General features: G+C 40.4%; 1 protein-coding gene across 1 annotated transcript in view; it reads left to right on the forward strand.

Moving 5' to 3' along the window:
- adcy7 (adenylate cyclase 7) overlaps positions 1-21782 on the forward strand; it is a 50740-nt gene that overhangs the window by 27837 nt on the left and 1121 nt on the right. The window contains exons 3-26 of the mRNA XM_054616801.1: positions 1046-1243; positions 1401-1565; positions 1877-2026; positions 5511-5671; positions 8083-8194; positions 8481-8608; positions 9208-9366; positions 9853-9985; positions 10568-10756; positions 11055-11098; positions 13429-13506; positions 14495-14564; positions 14684-14781; positions 14943-15027; positions 16653-16790; positions 16952-17058; positions 17150-17183; positions 17372-17568; positions 17763-17874; positions 18204-18362; positions 19015-19161; positions 19462-19569; positions 19671-19785; positions 20676-20800. Of these exons, the coding sequence (XP_054472776.1) occupies positions 1046-1243; positions 1401-1565; positions 1877-2026; positions 5511-5671; positions 8083-8194; positions 8481-8608; positions 9208-9366; positions 9853-9985; positions 10568-10756; positions 11055-11098; positions 13429-13506; positions 14495-14564; positions 14684-14781; positions 14943-15027; positions 16653-16790; positions 16952-17058; positions 17150-17183; positions 17372-17568; positions 17763-17874; positions 18204-18362; positions 19015-19161; positions 19462-19569; positions 19671-19785; positions 20676-20800 (3012 nt within the window). The remainder of the gene's footprint in view (positions 1-1045; positions 1244-1400; positions 1566-1876; positions 2027-5510; positions 5672-8082; positions 8195-8480; positions 8609-9207; positions 9367-9852; positions 9986-10567; positions 10757-11054; positions 11099-13428; positions 13507-14494; positions 14565-14683; positions 14782-14942; positions 15028-16652; positions 16791-16951; positions 17059-17149; positions 17184-17371; positions 17569-17762; positions 17875-18203; positions 18363-19014; positions 19162-19461; positions 19570-19670; positions 19786-20675; positions 20801-21782) is intronic.

A 21782-nucleotide genomic window follows, 5' to 3' on the forward strand; every position in this document is an offset into this window, starting at 1 on the left:
TTACACCAATATATTCTCACACATGTGTACCCTGTAACAAACATAGTTGTCGGTCTCGTGCATATATTCACGTGCACAACAATCACACACAAAGATTCACACAAACATACACGCAAACATGCTTTCTCACACACATAAATGCACATGATCTTTTTCCCTCACTTTGTTCCTCTCGCTGTACTGTAACTCTGTCAGGAAGATGAGGCCCCGGAGCAAACAGGACATGAATGCAGAGACAGCTTTTAAAGAAAAGAAACATACATAAGCCTCAATACTGATAAACATCAATGGCTGCATCTTGTTCTCGTCTAAAATAAAACCTCAGGGTTACTTTCAGAGTACAGTTTTAATTTAGAAGTCAGAAACACAAGCAATAAGTTACTGATTCATTTATTAATTTGATTATAGGTTCTAATGTATATAGAGAGGGGTGGACAAAATTGACTTACCAAAGGAAAAACTTACCATACAAAAATATACAATAGCCCTGCATTATATCATTTTGATGAAGCCCCTAATGTTTGTTTTTTTGTTGAGACTTGTAAAGCTGTTGATTTAATAATAATAATAATAATCAATCCTTTATTAGTCCCACAACGGGGAAATTATTTCTCTGCATTTAACCCATCCCGGAGGAGCAGTGGGCTGCAATGAAGCGTTGGGAGCAACTTGGGGTTAGGTGTCTTGCTCAAGGACACCTCGGCATGTTGCCGGTAGAGGGGTTTGAACCACCAACCTTGTGGTTACGGGACAAGCGCTCTACCTCATGTGCCACAGCCACAGCCGCCCCAAACCAGTATTTGAGGTTGTAGCATGTAGTGTTGTAAATATTCTGAAAACTATTTCAGGCAGTGAAAACGTCTCAATGCAAGTTTCCTAATGTTGTCTTAAAAACAAATTGATGGCAACTGTCTGATATTAAAGTTGACACCTACCAGTAAATGTACAATGACTTAAGTACAATGCTCTATGAAATACCATTTGCATTATTAACTGTCATAAAATGTGCGTTTATTCTTCTCCTCCTCCCTCGCTGCTGGAGCAGAGCGCAAAGGAGCACTGTGCCTTCGTGAGCGTGGTGAGCGGCAGCCTGTGTGTGTTTCTGGCCGTGTTTGTGCTGGTGTGTACAGAGATGCTCTCACAGCGATGGCGGCGTCTGCTGGGCCTGATTGTATGGGCCACACACCTCACCATGGGCTACACCTTCATCTTCAGCGGCCCCATCATCCTGCCTTGGGACCAGGTAACCTTATTTCCCAAAAATACAGACATACAACAACTTACAACTCAAGTTTTGTGCGAGTTGTGACCACATTTTCAAGGAACCAGATGACTCAAAATGAAAGAATTTGTTTTAATTGTGGCTTTTAAAAAAAATAATGTAACCTTTATGTTTCCAGGTGCCTTTCTTCCTCTTCATCATCTTCACCGTGTACACCATGCTGCCGTTCCAGCTGTGGTACGCTGTGGTGCTGAGCTTCATCTCCTCACTGTCCCACATCATGGTCCTCACACTGTACCTCACCATTTTCGAAAAAAAATCCACTCCTTGCCTTACCAACCAGGTAAAAACATTTGAATCAAAACCATGCCATTATGTTGTTAAAATGTTTCCGTAATGTTTATGCATCACTATGCATGCGTGTGTTAAAGACTTAAAGCCAGAATGGGTTATATAATAAATGTTTTATCTCCTTAATGAAGCTGCAGTTCAGTGTTTGTGTATAATTTATTCCTAATCATAAAGTTTATCAAAAAAATTAGCAGAATTTAGACACAATATTATGTTTGGCAAGGGTCAGATTCAAGAAAATAAATAACAGGCAAGTGTTTCCATTTGAGCTCTAACATCTGCGGCCTTGTCTTGTTTCTGCAGCTGCTGTCCAATGCAGTGGTGTTTCTGTGTGGCAGTGTGGTGGGAGCCTTCCACAAGGTCCTGATGGAGAAAACCCTGAGGCAGACCTTTCAAGACACCTTGAGGTGCCTGAGCATGCGGATGAAGCTGGAGATAGAAAAAAGACAACAGGTTTGTTAAAACACACCGGCTGTCAAAGAGTAGTTTAGAACAAGTCGCACAAAGAATAGCTACAGAAATGACCCTTGAATATGAAAGCCTGCAGTAAAGCCTTTCAAAGTTTGTCTCACTATGTTAGTGTAAATGTCCTAAAGATAATAATCATCTTCTACATTTGTGTAAAACAAACAACTTTCTACTGCAACAGTCCACTTAGTTCCTCATTAACAAAGGTCTAGCAACAATGACCAACACATGCATCAAGAAACAAAAGGTACAATTACACTAAACATACAGCAGAAACCTTATTTTTTTTGATTAACTGTTACTCTCTGCTTAACATATGTCTATATAAATCTGGAAAAATGAAAATGGTGAAATTAATGTCTGTATGGCTTTAGGAAGAGTAATTGGGCGCCTCCCACGGCACACATTAGGCTGAATTAGGCCCACACTACATCCATACAAAAATGCAGTATTTCTCAATTAAGAAAAAGGTTTTCATACCAGTATTGCATTAGTGAGGAAAAGGGTACTGTATATTCTTAGCTGAGCATTTTAATGCCTTTTTTATTTTTCTGCATTGCCTCATTTAATGGAGACAAACATTACAGCCAAATGATGAAAATAGCTCGTCAGTGATTGTTATTGCCATGCTCTTATAATTTTATTTCATCTCTAAGCTTTGCCTTTGGCTGACCTCATATTGACTCTCCCATGGATGTTTTCATTGCGTCTGACAAATCCTTCACAAATTAGATTTCCCTGTGATGCCTTTTAAATTAGATGCATCTGCGCTGACTGGCTTTGACTTCAGAGACATTTTTTTTTTTAAAACAGTCATTTGTTATGACTGTTGCTTAGTGCGGGACATAAAAACGTGCTGACAGGGAAGCTGTTGTGTCGCCTAGCAGGATAGGAGGGAATGATATAATCGTTAACATTTAAAAAACCTTCTGTTGTATTTGAATCGGGGCTGAAAAGAGGGAGCCAGGCGCATAAAGTTAGCCAAAGAGAACAGGGACGAGGTTGGGTGAGATCCAGAACCGTTCCAAATGGGGGGAACCAATAAGGAACTCACATTGTGTTCCCACATTCATTTCAGCAGGAGATGTGTTCCTGAAATGTTTCTACCAACTGCTTACCCATAAATAAGTGAATTTATGTCACTGCATTTAGTGACAACACTCCTTTGTTTTCCATAAGATATGTTCTATACATTAGTAATTAAAGTCATTTTATTAATTTAGAAATATAAGACTAATGGATAACATTTACAGCAGCACTAAATCATGTGACAGATTCAAAAGTTGCCCGCCTTCATTTAAACAAAGGCTACTTTGAGAGGTGAGTTTTTATAATTTACACAAAAAAAAAAAAGGGTCATTTAATACACAAAAACATTCTTATTGGCAGACAGAAACACACGTACACCCACAATTCATATCCTTCAGTGAGTATTTAACCCTCTTGACCTCTCCCACATTTGGTGTTGTCACAACCTGATCTAAAAGAGATGATTAGAGACTCAAAATGTCAATTTCAATTTTGCTGTTTATTTTTAGTTAATTTAAAGATTAATCAAATGTGGAAAGCTGGAATGCTTCGATTCAAAACACGTTTGCTTCTCTGCAATAACACGCCAAATTAATTTAAGGTGCAATTTTATTCTCATAAGTCCTTGAGATGTCTGTATAACCTGGAGAGTGTCCAAAACCACTCCAGGGAAATAAAAAAGGCTTGTGACAACACACTTGGCTTTTGCATAGAGCCACATGATAAATTCCCAAATGTGAAAGCAATAGATCCCGTTGTCTAATGAAAAGTAACCTGAACTCTTGCTCTAATGCAGAGCAAACCAAACCTGGGCACAAGTCAATAGCCGAAGCGGTGTATCGACTAGCAAAGGCAAACAGAATGATCCATAAATCGAGCGAAATGCAGGAGCTTCTTTGGGAGTTATTTCTAGTAAATTAGAAGACTAGACAGCGACCTGGAACGACAGTGACAGAGAGCCAAAAGAACACTGACTTCAGAACAAGAATGTGGATCTCCTTAGGTGGCCCGGCTGAAGCCCAGGTCTGAATCCCTTTTGAAATTAGCTGTGATTAATTGGACATTACTGTTCAAACACACACGCACACACACACTCTCATCCCACCTGACCTACCTTGAGCAAACATTAAGGAAAGATTTGAAAAAAGATTAATTAAGTACATAATTATGACTCACAGGGGTTTTATACTTGAATACTTTTTTAAATGAGAAATAAATATTTCATACTCAAGTACAGTTCATAAACAAAACACACACACAACACACACACACACACACACACACACACACACACACACACACACACACACACACACACACACACACACACACACACACACTCACACAGAGTTGTTTTTTCATGACTTGTGGGCATTACATTGACTTACATTCAGTCCCTGGAGACTTACACTAACCACTAAACATAACCTCTACCATTCTAATCCTATAAACCTTACCCTAACCTTAACCTAACCTTACCCTCATTTTAAACAAAGTCTTATCCCTAAAATGGACGTGTAATTTTTCCCCAAAAGGAAGCTGAGTCCATGTGAATGTGTAATCAGACTTCGCTTTTGTCTCATACCTTACACTGCACTCATTTGTTCTCTACATATACATCCACTTATTCATTCTAAAGCACTTCGGGGCGACTGTTTTACATGAAAGTCTTTCTGGAGATGAATTTAACGAGCAACAACTTGACTCAGTAAGTGAAGTCAGATGATGATCTCACCTGACGCCCCTCTGGTGGTTTGAAGAGGGATTAATCATTTCTTGAGCAGCAGCCTCTTCAGATTTCTGTCTTGATTAAGCCATTGAACATTTCTTTGGCCTCTGACTTTTATGGCAGACTGACTCCATTGCTATTTCGTTACTGAAATAATGCATTGTGCCATACCCATGCTGGAGCAGTGTGGAATATCCATCATGTTTAGCGTCGTTAAACTATCATAGCAGCACGGTGATATAGTGTTTGAACGTATTTGGTATCAGTGCATTTAAACCTGTATGAACATGCTGGTTCCTTCATAAAGCACCCCTGCTCTAAATACCACTTTAAAGCTTAACGGTGTGAGGACACAACTGAAGCACTAATAGAGCCACCACAGGTACAGACTGGTGCCTACTTCTGAGGTGTACCTACAATAGTGACACAGAAAAAGAGACTGACACTGGTAGAATAATAGGAAAAAAAACAACATATTGTTCACTTGTCAGTTGTTCGGTGAGTGATTGATGAGACCAAGGTTCATAGCTGGATATTAAAGAGTGCGTGGTTGATGAGGTTGGTCTGGGATTATGATCACATTTGTGTGTTCCCAGATACTTTTGTTTTCTTATCACTGTCAAATAATACCTGGCACACCCAAATTGCCAGTAAAGTTACATGACTAATTGTGTTTGTGTTGTGTGTGTGCGTGTGTGCTTGTGTTTGCAGGAGAACCTGCTGCAGTCCGTGCTGCCCGTCTACATCTCCATGAAGATGAAGCTTGCAATCATGGAGCGCTTGCAAGACTGTAAAGACAAAGAAGAACAACAGCGACTGGTCAAAGATAACAACTTCCACAGTCTTTATGTGAAGAGGCACGAGAATGTCAGGTACAACCACAAACCACCTTAAAATACATAGAAAGTCATAGATTTTTTATTTATTTATTGATCATTAGCTAGCCCTTGTTATGAAGGATCACCTCATCATGGGAGCCTTATTTTACTAGTCAAACCATGCACCATGTGACGGTTAAAGACCTGACTTATTGATCAGTCATCAAGACTTTTTGAGGACATTGAGACGTCCTCATACATATCTATGATTTTTTCAGTATGCCTGAGAATTTGAAAGTAACACGTTTCTGTGGCCAGAACCTGCACTGCTTACAATTGCTAGCAGGAGAATCAGACTAAAATCAGATACAACATTTGTGAAAATATAACTTCAGATGGCTTATGACTTGAAACTGCTATGGCAGAATTGTGAAAAATCTGTTTTTTAATGAAAAATAAATGTCATTTCCTAGCTGTGTACTTCATCTGTATTTGTGATTTATAAATCCTCATTCGTTCTCTCAGGCTCATGCACATCAGTTCATAAAAACAAAGATGATTTGCAAAAGCAAAATGAGTGCACACAAAAAGCAGATTTCTCTGACCACTACTCGTAGCGACAGAGATTATGATGTCTGTTTGTTTTCAGAACAGTGACCCAGTTACGGCTCTTTATTTTACGAGGGTTTCATTAATTTAGCAAGTGCTGACAGATATTGGGTCAGCTTAACTGAATTTTGACAGATGGCTCACAAGCTTTTTTTCTTTTTTTTTTTTTTTTGATAAATGTCGGCAAGATACAGCCTCTGCCTTAGCTCAATAAGGGACTTGCATTATAGTGTTTCTTAAGAGGAAAATGAATAGAAGCGTAGTTGTGGCTTCTTTAGCTTTATTAGTTTATTTTAATAGAAAATGTATGGTTTTTTTTTTCAGCTTTAGCTCTTTGATTTTAAAGACCACTTCCTGTCTGATCAGTTCAATTGACAGATCTAATACTGGCATAAAATGTAACTGAAATGGCAACACAAATAGCAAAACATACAGAAATGACTGGGCTGTTATTATCCACTGAGGCAATCTTGTCTATAGAAGGTTTGGACACTAAACTTTTAGTCTCTGACAATCTCTGGCATGATTACTACTATGTTCATTTAGTTAGAAGGTGTTGAATGATGGCAGCCCTGACCTATCCCTATAATTACCCCAGTCAGACCAGTCTGTAGCCGTACTGTCTGTCTCATGAGGCACCTGGCCGTTTTCAGTCAGGCAGGGAAACAGGTGCAGGGTCTGTGTCCCTCTGCTGGTCACCAGACAGGCAAGACGTGAACCCGAGCTGCTGAGGTCGCTCTACCCGGTGAGGTACCGAGCTTCCAGCAGGCTGCAAGTTTTAACCAGCCAGTGCTGGTTATCAGCCCGGGCTGGACGTGTTCATCACAAGTAAAACAAACAGCCAACATGCTCTGTGGATAAATGTATCACACACACAGATCAATGGCTATTTGTGGTTTCTTATATTTATGTACATGGTTTGAAATGCTGTGAACCTCATCTTAAAGTCATATCCCATCATGCTGTAATTAACATGCACAGCATTCATAACACTTGCTGACATGTCCTAAGATGACCATGTTGCACTGTTCACTGAGGCTTATTGCAATTGTTAGAATCTCCGTTCCCACTGTTGACAGGCAGGCAGGTCAGGTGCTTCTGTCTAGGTTGGGCTTTTGCCAAACTGCCAGCTGGTGGTGTCGGGGGTCGTTCAGAGGTCAGATGAGATAACATGGTCCCTCTGTGGTCCACTGATAGGCAGCTTGTAATGATGACCTAGCTATGATTCATCATTGAACCAGACAGGCTTTTTAATGAGTCACTGATCGGGTCTACTGGGGGGTTAATGGGAGGATGGTCGGGGGCTTTTTTTGCCTGAAATCCTACATCCCAATTCTGGGGCCGAAAATGATCAAAATGGGCCCTCAACGCTGTGCAGAGACAATCAGGCCCAAGTTTTGTAGGACACAAATGGAGAATGCTTCAATGCATTCTAGACTGGTTGACTGCTAACAGTGCATCAGGTGGTCCACATCAGTTTATATGGTGTGCCAAAGTGTTATATAGTGTTCAGCAGTTATCCGTTGCTTAAAGTGCAACGGTATTATCACACTGGTCTCTGGGAGGTCTCTTTTTAGGGAGTCTGTAGGTCTCACCTTCATGGATGTGGACTTTGAAGGATGCTGTTGTCACCGTTGCTTTTTCTAGATTCTATAACTCTAGCAAATTCTTAAAGTAGCATTTTATTTTAGTGTGTGGAAATGTAAAAATTGTTGGGTTAGTAAAAGATGTAGTCTTTATATCGTCAATACTAACAACATTTTTTTTGCAGCAATGAGCAACCATCTCTTTTCCTCTCTTTTTCTGTTATTTTGTTTTGAATGTTAAACACTGACTGTATTATTTGCTTCTTTCAGTATTCTGTATGCTGACATTGTGGGCTTCACCCGATTGGCCAGCGACTGTTCTCCCAAAGAGCTTGTGATTATGCTCAATGAATTGTTTGGAAAATTTGACCAAATTGCCAAGGTGAGTCATTATTTAGAATTTTATCATGTCATTAGTCAGAATGACACTGACCTATTAGCTTAACTTGCAGTTGACCGTTTACCTCTTAAAGAGATTGCAGCAGTAATGATGTTAAGATTATAGTACTGTGGTTTCAGAAAGGAAGATTTCTGATAAACCTCATACTTACTGGTAAAATCTGTGTTGGGCAGTTGAGCACTCTCTTCTTATTGAGCCACAATTTTTTGGGGAATATTTACCAGGCAAATAACCAGGTTTCTCCTCTTCTCATTGTCGTTCCATATAGGAAAACGAATGCATGAGAATCAAGATCCTTGGAGATTGCTACTATTGTGTGTCAGGGCTGCCTGTCTCTCTGCCTAAACATGCTAAGAACTGCGTCAAGATGGGCCTGGACATGTGTGAAGCCATTAAGTGAGTTTGTGCCAACCATCACCCTCAACCCTGATTAAAATATATTGTGTCTGTCGATTAAACCCTTAAAAGAGATGTGATAGTCGCACTTAATTGTGAGATGAATGGTGTAAAAATGTGTTTAAAAGCCATTTGTGGAACAAAATATTGTGGAGTAAATGTTATGGTGGACTGTAAGGTGATGCATTCTCAGCAATTATGTCTCGAGTTTAGAGGAATCAGAATCAGAAGCTGTTTATTGCCAAAGTACGTTACACAGACGAAGAATTTGGCGCTGATTAATTGGTACGATTTGTGTGACATTTGTACAGCAATGCCTATAATTTCCCAAGTTGAAAGTGGCATGACATTTTAAAGAGCACATTACACAAGCAGGAAATTCTGAGCGACTGTTGACTCTGCTCCAGTTAATTGTGTTTTTAAATCATGTGTCGACAAAGGGACTATTGACACACAGAGACATACAATATGGCTTCACATAGACACATAAGGAAAGGGCTGTAGACCTTATTGTCATTTCCTTCAAGGACTGTTTTCTGCATATAAAAAACAACTTTCGACAACAATGAGCTTTTGTGTTCCTTTGAAACATCATCCAGGCAGGTACGGGAGGCCACAGGAGTGGATATCAACATGAGAGTGGGCGTGCACTCAGGCAACGTGCTCTGCGGTGTCATTGGCCTTCGCAAGTGGCAGTTTGACGTGTGGTCGCATGATGTCACGCTGGCCAATCACATGGAGTCAGGGGGCCTTCCCGGGTAAGCTGTATTACTGTTATATCATGAGTTTCATAACTCTTTATACACATTTATGTCTCAAATATTTCATTTCATTATTTTTTCAGGTAGTGGTTGTTTTACCAGGGACTAACTGAAGATCATGTGATGCAATATCATCATTAATATTGGATATTTAATAACCAAAGTTGCAAAAAAAAAAAAAAAAAAATCTGTTTTACTTTAGCAACTAAGCTGCACAAGTTAATGTTCAGGTACAGTTACTTGCTGGTGGGTGATACATAATGCTACTCTGATTCCATGTTCCGATTAAACATGTTACTTGCCTTAGGGTGACCTTAAATATCCAATAATTGATCAGATATTGTAAATGTTCCATTTGAAAAAGATTAATGATAAAGATACATAGTCTTTTATACATAATGTGATTTAAAATGGATTAAAGAGAGCAATAACAATCTGCCATGCAAAGTATTACAATCTTTCTCCGGCTCTTCCCTTGGTCAGACGTGTCCACATCACAGAGGCGACTCTGAAGCACCTGAACAAGGCTTATGAAGTGGAAGACGGTAATGGCCACCTCAGGGACCCCTACCTAAAAGAGCTCAATGTCCGAACCTACCTGGTCATTGATCCTCGGGTGAGTTCTCTATTCGTCTTCATCTTCCTTGATTTTTTGCATCCTGCATGTCAACTTTTCATGTTGTATTCCAAATGCTAGGTGGCCTAGTGGATATTTTACAGTCATAGTTTTGTAAAAGAAAATTGGTTTTGTTTTCCCAACCATACTGGTTGCTGTCGGTTTCTCTCGAGATGAACCACAAGGAATACAAGCAAATGTCTATTTTCCTGGGTTTCTGAAATTGTGGGTTCTGGACAAAAGTATAGCTTCAGCTGCACACCATTACTACATAAATAGTTTTATTGCTATTTTCTTAAAACTCTTCCATGCATTGTGCACTTTCAACCAAATGAAGTGACCAATGCGTACATCAGCTCCAAGCAATCCTGCAGAATTGCATGAAATTCTGCCAAAACTCAGCCAAAACTTGATTCAGACCCCGGGTAAAAAGTTCTATGAACACATTTAGAAGTTTATCCCTCACATCTCTCTTATGACTTTCATGATTCAGAAATGTACTCAGCCTGATTTCCGTGCCTCAGCTTAATGACCACAGCGTACTGTTAATGTAATGTTTTTCGTGTGTGTTTGTGTATCAAGTCTAAGGATCCGTCATCCAACAGCCGTAACGCGCCTAAACCTCGAGTGAATGACGGTCTGAAGATGAGGGCGTCCGTGCGTATGACCCGTTACCTGGAATCTTGGGGGGCCGTCAAACCTTTTGCCCACCTTCAGAGTCGAGAGGGCTTCACCACGGACCCTATTGTCAACGGCAAGTCCCGCAGCAAGGTAAGCAGATGGTTGTTGTTTGTTGTTTTTAAAGTAACAACTTACCCTATGCTGAAGCCCATGTGAAAGAGTGCGCAGATACACGGATGTTAAAGGCTTTAGGCCAGTATGAGGAACTTTAAAAAGAAAAAATATATATATTTTGTAGTTTTCTGATGAACAACTGCAAATAAATCTTGTAAGATTTTTATGTATTTGTCAAATAAAAAAATATAATTTGTGTTTCAATACAGTTTGTCTTCAACACCCACATTATCATGAGTTCTTATTGAGTATATGTTGTCCCTGTCTTTTCCAGGACATCCCTCTACGATCGGCCCCCGGCTTCAAGCCAACTGAGAGGTGACTATTATTATTTTTAACTGCATATATTAAACTGTAACAGGGCGAGTGTGACCTCACACATTCGCAATGGAAGTCGCCTCGTGTTACAACACTGTTGATCAATAACTGTGAGTGTTTCCCCGTCAATTTTCCCTGCTAGGACTTTCCCATCTTGTCATGAAATCTGAACTGGTCATCGCTCCATCCTATAATTTCATTAACAATATCATGTAATACTAAAGTGCTTAGATGGATATTTCAGGCATTATGTTATTGCCAATGTTCAGCTACACACACACAGAGAGCTTATCACAATGTATAAGACGAATGCTTTTCATGGGAGCTTAGACATTTACATGGTTTGATGTCAATAGTTGTTTAGCATAATGATGTTATTATGGTGTCTATCAGAGTAAACAGTCATGTTAGACAACTTGTTGTGACGTGAGATTTTTCTTATTGCTTACATTTGATGCGTGATCAAAATTTAGGCGTTTCAGTTGTAGTTGATTGTCAAATCTCAAGTGATTTACAGTGAGCAGGCAGGTCGTTTTGTGTTTTGTATTTTTAAGATGTGCTGCCTCCCCCCTCATACAGAATGCACATGAGAAAAAGCTAACAGACTACAAGTAATCATTGATCAATTATTAAGTAGTTAGAACTCATGAACAACAGTGGGAGTGAAATTGCTCTTGAAATCATTTTATAATATCTTCCCAAAGATTGCTAAAGGAGTTAGTCTCAAACTGCAAATAAAAACATTTCCTAATAACTTTGGGAGTCATTCCCACAGAGAAGTGGGAGTGCTGAGCTCTTTAACAAGCTGTTAGCTTCAAATAAAGCATAGAAAAATTGATTATGGTTGTAGCTCAACAAATGGCTGATTCTCTTTGCCCTTCTGGCACAGGCCGTAAGCTTTCGGAAAATGTTTTAAAGTGTAGCTACTGATTAGTGGGCAGGACTCACCTACGCAAACAGTGTGGGCTGGAGTAATGTGATTAGAAAAGATGAGTGTGCGCCTGAAAGCAGAAGCATTCCACCCCGTGAGAATGTAAATCTCGGAAATTGTTGATTTCATTCATGTATTCACTCTCCACTAGCACAGGCAGCAGCTAGCGAAATGAGTTGCAGCCACTCAAGTTTGATGACATTGAATACCAGGGTATATTATTTTCTGTGGTTAAAGGTAACAGTTAAGAGTGAGCTTCTGTTGTTCACCAGTGGGAAAACTAGTTCTTATTAAGTGTTTTGGATGGATTTTCAGATTTATTTGATTAGCTTTTTAGGGCTCCCCACTTCTTTGTTGTGATGAATTTGTGTTTGTGTTTTACTGTTGGACCCTGACAGCTTTGATGAGTCTCTAGAAGAACCGTTCTCCTTGCCCACCCCTCCGTTCAGCAGCTATAAGTGAGTCGGGGCCTTCATGGCCTGCAAGGTCCTCGTTCCTTCAGTGCAGTAGTTCTCAGCCTTTTTGGCTTGTGACCCCTAAAAAAACAAAACAAATGGATGCACGCTCAGAGCCACTTGTTTAAAATGTATATAAGACGGTGTGCTTCCGCATACTGTAAATACGTATTTAAATTGTCCACCATTGTTCTAAATTTCCTTATGCAGTTTCTCAAAATAAATTATTTAAATATTGTTAAATTGGTTTATTTTTTGGAAGTGGAGTAGAGGCAAAAATGTCTTAGTTATTACAACAATTAATAAAGAGATCACACAATAAGTTCCAAAATAACAAACATCATTTTCACCAACCTTTTAAATCGTTATTTGAGCGCCACATCCCCCCCCAAAAAATGTGTTTCCTGTCCTAGAGGGTGAGAACTACTGCCTTGGTGGAGAGCCTTGGTGTCCTAACACTAACCTGAGCAGTGGTGCCATACTGCTCTCTTCTCTCTGCTACCTCAGGGCAACATTTGATCTCAATGAGCCACGAGAAACCCTGTAGCCTCTGATAGTGGACTGACATGCTCCTATTAACACTGATCACTGTCTGGGGCTTGTGTGTAACTGAATCTGTGCATCTGTGTGAGTGTTTCCTTCCTGTCGGAGTCAGGGGTTTCCAAGCAAAAGCACGCCGGGCACACTCCAGCTGAATCCCACAGAGACCATCTAACACACAGCACTCCCTCCACATAACTCTCTCCCAGGGACAAAAACATATTTCTCTTTCCTCACTAATGCTCAGAATGGCATTAACCACGTTGCCTCCAAGCACAGTTGATCTGGACCTGAGTAACCTGCATGACCTGATCTGGTTTCCCAGCATCTGTTCCAGTCAGCGTGCGTGTTTCAGTGTCTGTCCGGCTGCCTCTTCCTAATTGTCTCTGCGATTTCCGGTGCAGGAACAAATCCCAGAAGAGCAAGTTTGACGAAGAGCTGCACAACGAGATGACTACTACAATAGATGAGCTCAGCAGCAAGTAAGTCAAATCACATTTTATAAAAACAATGTAAACTAAATTGCATGAAAAATATGACCAAAGTTTAAATTGGCACTGAATCACACAGGGGAGAAAAAAGTCTGCTACAGTCTTCTCTCAGGGTTGAACTGTTCAAGCATGATGCATTTTGATGAAAAAGCAGGTTTTTAATTGAATGGAAATAACCTGACATTAATAATAAAATGTAGGCATTCCAATGTGAGATTTTCTTTGGCCGAGATGTTGCGGCTCAAAGCTCAAAGGTTTGAGTAAATGATATAAAGAGAAACAGCGTGGCACAAGGGATGGCATTGTTGGTTTGTCGTTTTTTTATAAGGCCGGGCCACCACTTTGGTATGAACTGAAATATTTCAACCACTATGAAATAGATTAACAAGACATTTATAGTTCCCAGATAATGAATCCAACAGATGCTGGTTATTCAAAGACTTTTTCCTCCAGAGCAACCATGACTTTGACATTTAGTTTTTTGAAAGAAATGTCTCGCTATAACTATGTGATTGATTACTATGAAATTTTGTACAAATGTTTTTTCCCCCTTTAGGATGAAATATAATAACTTTAGTGATCCTGTGATTGTGCGTTTAGTGCCACCATCAGGTCAAAATTTCAAGTTGTCCAATATTTTGATTTATGTCCAAATACCTGCTAAACTAATGACATTCCCATCAGCCTTAGCTGTATTTTGTGTTAAGCGCTAATTATGAAATGTTGGCGTGCTAACTCACCAAATAGTAAGATGGAGGGCATGGTAAACATCACGCCTGCTTAAAATTGTTATGTTAGCATTGTCATTGTGAGCAAGTTGGCGTGCTAAGCATTTAGCTCAGAGCAACGTTGTGCCTAAATACTTACAAATATTGCTATCAAGATAATGCTGTCATAACTTCACCATTTATTTTGCCCATATCAACACCCCCAATTAAAGCTTTCTTTCTTCCTGCCTTCCTTCCTTCGTCTCTCTCAGGCAGTGGTCTAAGACTGAAGAGAGTGGCAGTTTAGCTCTGTGGTTTCCTAAGAAAGATCTGGAAAAACAGGTCAGTTTAACACAAATCTACAAATAGATCATTAAAAGCATTCACGATTCCACATTGTCAGAATTTCCTTTTAAGCTTTCTATTGCTGTACAAGAGGTTTATGTTTCTTCTGTTTTTAGTACCGAGCCCTGGACCTGCCGATGTTCAAACACTATGTTGGCTGTGCCACCGTCATCTTCCTCTGCATCTTTTTGGTTCAGATGTTTGTCACAAAGGAGTGAGTATGACCAGATTTTCCTCTGTTATGTTCTATCAAAAATCTGTCTGCGGTTATAATCCAGTGCAACAGGGAAGAAGAAAAGCACTATGTAGATGTTGATTGCACTACCAGGAAAATGAGATCGATTTTTTTTTCACACTGTTTTTCGTCTCCCACAGTCAACATATGTTGGGCATGTCATTTGGAGGGTTGGTCTGTGTGCTGCTGCTGACCCTGGCCATCTGTTTCGCAGGTCACTTCCAGGTCAGTTATTTAACATTTAGATATTCAAACGTCAAATTTCTGCCTTTATTTGGCAGTTTGTCCCAGTTAGCATTTTCGGTTTGTAGAAGTTGTGTCCAGCAAAAAAAGTTTGCTATGACTCACAGGTGTTTTGCTCTTAGTTGGTATTTCAAGAATACAATTTCCTTGTGCTTGGAAGTGAAAATTGATTGAGAAATTCTTGAACAATTATTCAATTTTTGTTGTGTGAATGCTACAAAAGATGAATAAATAAAAGTGGCAAGCTCTCACCAAGGATATACTTTTACGCACCATCTGCTTCCTCCCCCAATATTTGGGCTGTGTTATTCAACAAGCATTTTATTTTTAATTAAAAACAAAATAGGAAGAAGATTTTTGTGATACGATCGCAGCTACTAACCTTGTGCTTGTAATAACATTGTTGTTTGGACTGCTGTTTCCGAGGTCAAAGAATGAACTTTAAATCTGAAAATAAAAACATGCGTTCTGGGTCAGGCGGTGTGTGATTCCCACAGCCATATCTGTTGCTCTTTTTAATTTAAAGTAGCGCCCCTCCATGTTGAAAGAGAAACACTGAAATATTCCTCAAAACTTTTTTTTGTATTTGACCATACATTGTACTTGCAAACCTTTTTTTTAATTATTTTTTTTTTTTAAAGTAATGCCCTTGAATTTGTGTGCCTCTGCACAGGGGACAGCCAAAGGCAATGGGGTTTCAGGTTGTTCGTCCGAACCCTTCTGGTGAACCCAATATCCTAGAATGAACTGATCTTTACTCTATGCTGCTGTAAGCCTGCAAATTTCCCCGCTGCGGGACTAATAAAGGATTATCTTATCTTATCTTATCTTATCTTAAATTTGGGGGTCAAAGGTCAAGGTCAATTTGACCTCAAGTCCATCCCATTTTCATAAACTGTTATCTCAGGAATGCCTGATGGGAATTGCATTACATCTGGCACAAATATCCACTTGAACTGGAGGTGGAACTGATTTAGTTCTAGGGGTCAAAGGTCAAAGACACAAAAACCTGTTTTTTGGCCATAAAAAAAATATTCAAATGCAAACAATTTCACACGAATATCTGACAAAATAAAATGAGGAAGTGATGACATTTTGGACTGACACGGATATAAACTGCAACCTGACTGGTTGGCAGAAACATACAACCGCAAAGGTGGTAATTCCAGTTTGTGCCTGTTATGAGCCAAGAACAGAAAAGTGATCGAGATATCCAACATCCCTTGCAGCCGACTATAAGAGGTTCAGAGGTCAAAAACAAACATATAACATTAGGCAAATGTTTTGTAATTAAAGGCAAGGGTGAGAAGGATGGGTGAACCGTGTGTATGTGCTTCACCGAGCCAGAATTAGTTATTGATAGATTGGAACCCTTGCATCCACTGCAGCTTTCTATAGCTCACCTTCTGACCCGGCCGATGACACCCGACAATCAGTCCTTCAAAAGGCTGAGTGTTTTCTCCTCTCAGACAGATTCCTCCACTGGAAATAGCCGGCAGTGACTCACTCACACATGATGTCTGGAGATGCATGTCGGTGTAAAAGCCTCACGCTTTGATTCCACCTTTTCCTCCGCCTATCTCCTCACTTCTCTTTCTCCTCTGCAGCGCCTGTTTCCTGAGAAGCTGTCGAGGTGCCAGTGGCTGCCAGCCGTGTCCGAGGCGGTGGTGAAGCGTCCGTGTGTGCGCCTCCCTCTGGCCACCGTCACCACTACGGTCATCATTATCCTGGCAGTGTTCAACCTGGTAAGACCACGCTCACATGTTGAGAGGGTCATTACAGACGCTGCTATTTCTAGCTGTGCCACACATTTCACAGCTGCCATGTCAAACTTCAAAGCACGCCGTCCAGCGGGCGTTTGTCAGTCAGATCTTTTCTTTTTTATTTCATTTTTATCTCCCCGCAGTGCTTCGTCTGGACACCTGTGCCAGAATGTCCCAGTGGTGTGGAGGACCTGCATCACAAAAATGAATCCTTGCGCAGGGATCAGATGACATTTTCTTCTACCTGCCTGTGAGTGATGGATTTGTTAACAATAGGCAATAATGTCATTTTTAATACTTTATTTTCTTATCGGACTTGATTAAATAGTATTTGCAAATAGTTCTGGCATTTGTTTAATTGAGTACCAGAGAAGAGTTATAGTTTTTGATAAATGATCTATGCTTGCAATTACACAATAGTGAGTTATAAATAATTTCATGAATTGTTTGTATACTGCTTATTAATGCAAAATAAGGAGTCATTAGAATAAATTGTAATCCGGTTTGATGCTACCAGTATTTGACTCTGGTATAACTCCATCCCTCGTCTTTCTCTTCCTCAGTACTCTGTGTACTGCTGTATCCTATCGCTCATTGCATGCGGGGTCTTCCTCCGGGTGAGCTTTGAGCTCAAAGTGCTCTTCCTCGCCCTGGCCTCCACAGCGTACTACATCATCATCCTCAGCACCAATAGGGAACTCTTTGTGGCCTACGGACACTTTCTCTTTGCTCAACAACTCGACAGCTGGAACTGCAGCAGGTGAGAGTCACAAGCAGTTCATAATCTTCATAATCAGTGCCACCTTATGACAATACCATCAGTGCTGGCGGTCAAAGTCGCAGCTCCATAAAGACGCATCTGATTAACTCGTTTCAGTTCACACAGAATAATCATGTGTGAAATGTGTAAATGGAAGCACAGTCAAGCCGTGAGTGTTCTTGTTGGTTCCACAGCAGTGAAGATCACACCGTCCTGAGATGGTTAGGGCTGGTGAAACACCCCCAGGTGATGAGCTGCATTTATATCACCCTGTTCCTCGTCACTATGCTCATCATCTCGCAACAGGTACTGAAAATCCCCACCTACTCATTTCATAACCCTCACTGACAAACTGAATACACATTAAGTGATTAAAAATTGAAATTTGCAAATGTAGTTATTACATATTCACATTTAAATAATTACACTAAAATATTTTGATCGGCCAGTCATGAATTTATATATATTTATGTATGTTTGTTACTGCCGACTACCAATTGTAAAATGATAACAAGTATTAAACATCTGAAAAGAAATAAATAAAGAGGCTGCAAGAAATCCAGGAAAACTTCATTGACTGAATGTTATGGTTTTCCTTCTTTTTCACTCACTGTGTTTTTTTTTTTCTCTGCTAGAATGAGTCCTGCTTCCGCCAGGACTTCCTGCTAAAGTACAAGAACCGCACAGAGCAGGACGAGATCGAGACCAGGGAGAACCTGAACCGCCTGCTGCTGGAGAACGTGCTGCCGGCCCACGTGGCAGCGCTGTTTGTCGGGGAGAATAAAAAGAACGAGGTGAGAAATTGGGGAGAGGGGCCTGTTCGATATGTGATATATGATAAGTGACAAATCACACTTCTTGTAATATCACATGATCATTTCATTCGGCATAATGTCTAATTTGTTTTCTAGTGGCTTGTCCAAGTGATTTAGGAGAACTTGATGGATTCATTCATTTTCTTGTGTTTTGGTTCTTTGATGAGGTCAAATTTATTTATTGTAATGTTGAAACGTGACGGAGCATCATGTGAACATATTGGACAAATTTAAAAAGCCAGTGTCCGTCAGATACTTCAATACTTCCAACATCCTGCGGCCCAGCTGTGGCTGCTTCTTAATTACTTGACATTACATTTGAGTGCCAGGCTATTTAAAATTAATTCGATTACAATTATATTGTTACATGTTTGGAAATGATTAAAAGGAACTCCAGGCTGAGAGTTTCTGTGAGTTTGAAAGAATGTATTTTCAATAAGTTTGATTAAGCATTTCTTGACGGTTTTCATCCTAAGTATTCCGCCCAAAAATGTCAGATGTCCTTTTGTTATCAGCAGAACCAGTAGGAGTTAAGGGAGCTCTTTCTCAAAGCTTTCATTAAAGCCTAACATTGTCTCCTCTGGGGTAAACTATTAACTGTGCTTTTTGTATGTTTTCTTCCCGCCTACAGGACCTCTACTACAAGTCCTACGACTGCGTCTGTGTGATGTTCGCCTCAGTGCCGGATTTCAAAGAATTTTACACAGAGTGTGACATCAACAAGGAGGGTCTGGAATGTTTGAGGCTCCTGAACGAGATCATTGCTGACTTTGACGAGGTCAGGAGGACAAAGGGGGACAAGAAAAACCCTCCTCATGCATCAATTTATTACCAAGTGCTTTTTTTGACATCACATGATGTCTTTAAATCCCCAATTTGTTTATCGGTAGCTCTGTTTTATGCTCTTCCACTGTTAACCATGTGGACAGCTGGGCTGAAACAGAGCAGTATTGTTATCTTCACTCTTAAGAATAAGAGCTAAATCCCTACAATGCAAATGCCAACAGAAACAAATACTGTGAATGATGAAAGGAGGGATGAGGAAGTCAATCTTTTTTGGTTTTCTCTATTCCAACAGCTGCTGTCCAAACCAAAGTTCAGCGGCGTGGAGAAGATCAAGACAATTGGCAGCACTTACATGGCCGCTGCAGGGCTGAGCGGGACGCCCGGTCATGAGAACAATCAGGTGGAGTAGCTACTGCCTCAGACCAGCCCTGTTGACCGTCAGATAAAAAAACCATTAAGCTTTTATCAGTCATGTTAAGGTTTTTACATATGTTCTTTCAGGACAAAGAGAGGCAGCAGGCCCAGATAGGGATCATGGTGGAGTTCGCCATCGCTCTGATTGGGAAGTTGGACGGCATCAACAGACATTCCTTCAATAGCTTCAGGCTTCGTGTGGGTGAGTGTTGGCTCCAGCACAAACCTTTCATTGACTGAATACTGCACTGCATTGTATCCAGCTCTGTTAGGGCTGACAACCCAGCAGGTTACCGTGGTTACACTCTGCATGATTGGCATCTTTTGTAGAGTTCTAGCCATGAGAGCAGTTGCATTCACTGACACTCGATTATTAGGTTGTAAAACTAAACCTATCCAACCTTTGGCAGAAATATATAGCGTCTGCTTTGTAATGTTGATGATTTTGGAGCTTATTTTACATTTCCACTCATAAATCACTCTGGATAAGTTAAGTAAATCAAATAATATCCAAAGTGAATCCATTAAATGGAGACAGAACAGAAACTTTAACCTCTGTCGGTGTGTGCAGTCCTGGCAAAGACGGTTGATTCATAGCAGACAGCTTACAGGATAAAAGTTCCATTTAAAACATTTACATTTCTTGGGAGATAAAAACTTACATTAGGCATAAACACTGACATTTGTATAAACCTTCTTATCTGCAGCCGAGTCTAAACACCCTGTGGCTTTGAAACAAAATCCACTTTTGAAATACATGTTTATTAAAAAGCAGTTTAAGTGTTTGGCACAGACCTGTTCTTTGTCCGGTGATATCGTACTTTTGTAATTCCTTTGCTGCAAACTGAAAAATCTGTGTTTCCCACAGAATCAGATTCACTTCATAAAATTAAAATCATACAGAATATAAGTTGCTCAACAGCAAATCATTTTTATCTATTAATTAATAAAGATATTGATCCTTTCCTCTTCTCTCAACTCTCCTAACTAGCAACTGAGCCAGTGTGCAGCTTGAGATCTGTAGATGGATCTTGTTTCCTGCATAAATTCCACACAGTAACATTGTACAATGTTTTTCTTTTTTTCCCACAGGCATCAATCATGGCCCGGTGATAGCCGGAGTGATCGGGGCGAGGAAGCCTCAGTATGACATCTGGGGCAACACGGTGAACGTAGCCAGCAGAATGGAGAGCACCGGGGAGCTGGGAAAGATCCAGGTACATTCAGCACAGTCCAACAGAGGCAAACGGCCGTATGTCATGTGGTGTCCTTGTAGGTGAAATGGTCACACGTCAGTTCTCACACAGTGCTCCCTAGCTTTTTTTTTATTGCAGATCTTAACACAATCATGGCGGGATTCCAGAGAGATATCTGCTTTAAACTGTCAACGTTTAAAGCAGATAAACGAAAGTGTGAAAAACGCCTGCAGTTCCTCATGTTCCTGTGACGTTGAGAGTGACGTAGTTGTGAGCAGGGAGGAAACTACACAGATCTACTTTGGCTCTGGTAGCTTTTGGGGTGCATCTCAAAATACGAGTGCAGAGGATGTTATGGACGCAGATTCTTTTACATTGTACATTTTGCAATACTCGATGCTGCAGCTGCAGCTGGGAGTATATGACCTAAGGGGACCTTCCAGCATCCGAGCTGCTGAGAGCAAACACACCGACTGGTGGAGCATTTGCTCAAATTGCCCTCCGATGTCAACAGAAACTGAATCATAAACGTTACGTTGGGTAGTGGACGCTGTAACCGCCGACAACCCAGAGAGAGCTAGTCATGTGTCTGTCGCTAAGCATGAAAATGTCGTTCCACACTGGGACTAAGGTGTGTAAGTGACCCTCTTCAGGATCCCAAAGATAAACTGGAAAAGGACAACCAAGACCAGCAGCCGCGATTTTAGGGCAATTTTATTCATTGCATTATTATTCTGATTTAATGGCCTGCCTCCAAAGAAGGAGTGAGATCAGCCAACAAGCTGCTGCAGTGGATCCTCTTCAGGGGGCAGCTGGCACCACAGAGAGATACAGCAGGGGGGGGGGGGAACGTGTACGGCCGGCATATTTTCACATTTGACTCAAAATGAACTGTAAATTAAGGATTTATTTTGACCAAACCAGAGTTGCTGATTGTTGGAACAGTAACAAGACTCACCAAGTGGTGTTTGGTGAGTTTTATTTTGTTTCTGTCCAGTTTGAA

This window comes from Anoplopoma fimbria, chromosome 2 (assembly GCF_027596085.1).
Source record: "Anoplopoma fimbria isolate UVic2021 breed Golden Eagle Sablefish chromosome 2, Afim_UVic_2022, whole genome shotgun sequence".
Lineage (NCBI taxonomy): Eukaryota > Metazoa > Chordata > Actinopteri > Perciformes > Anoplopomatidae > Anoplopoma > Anoplopoma fimbria.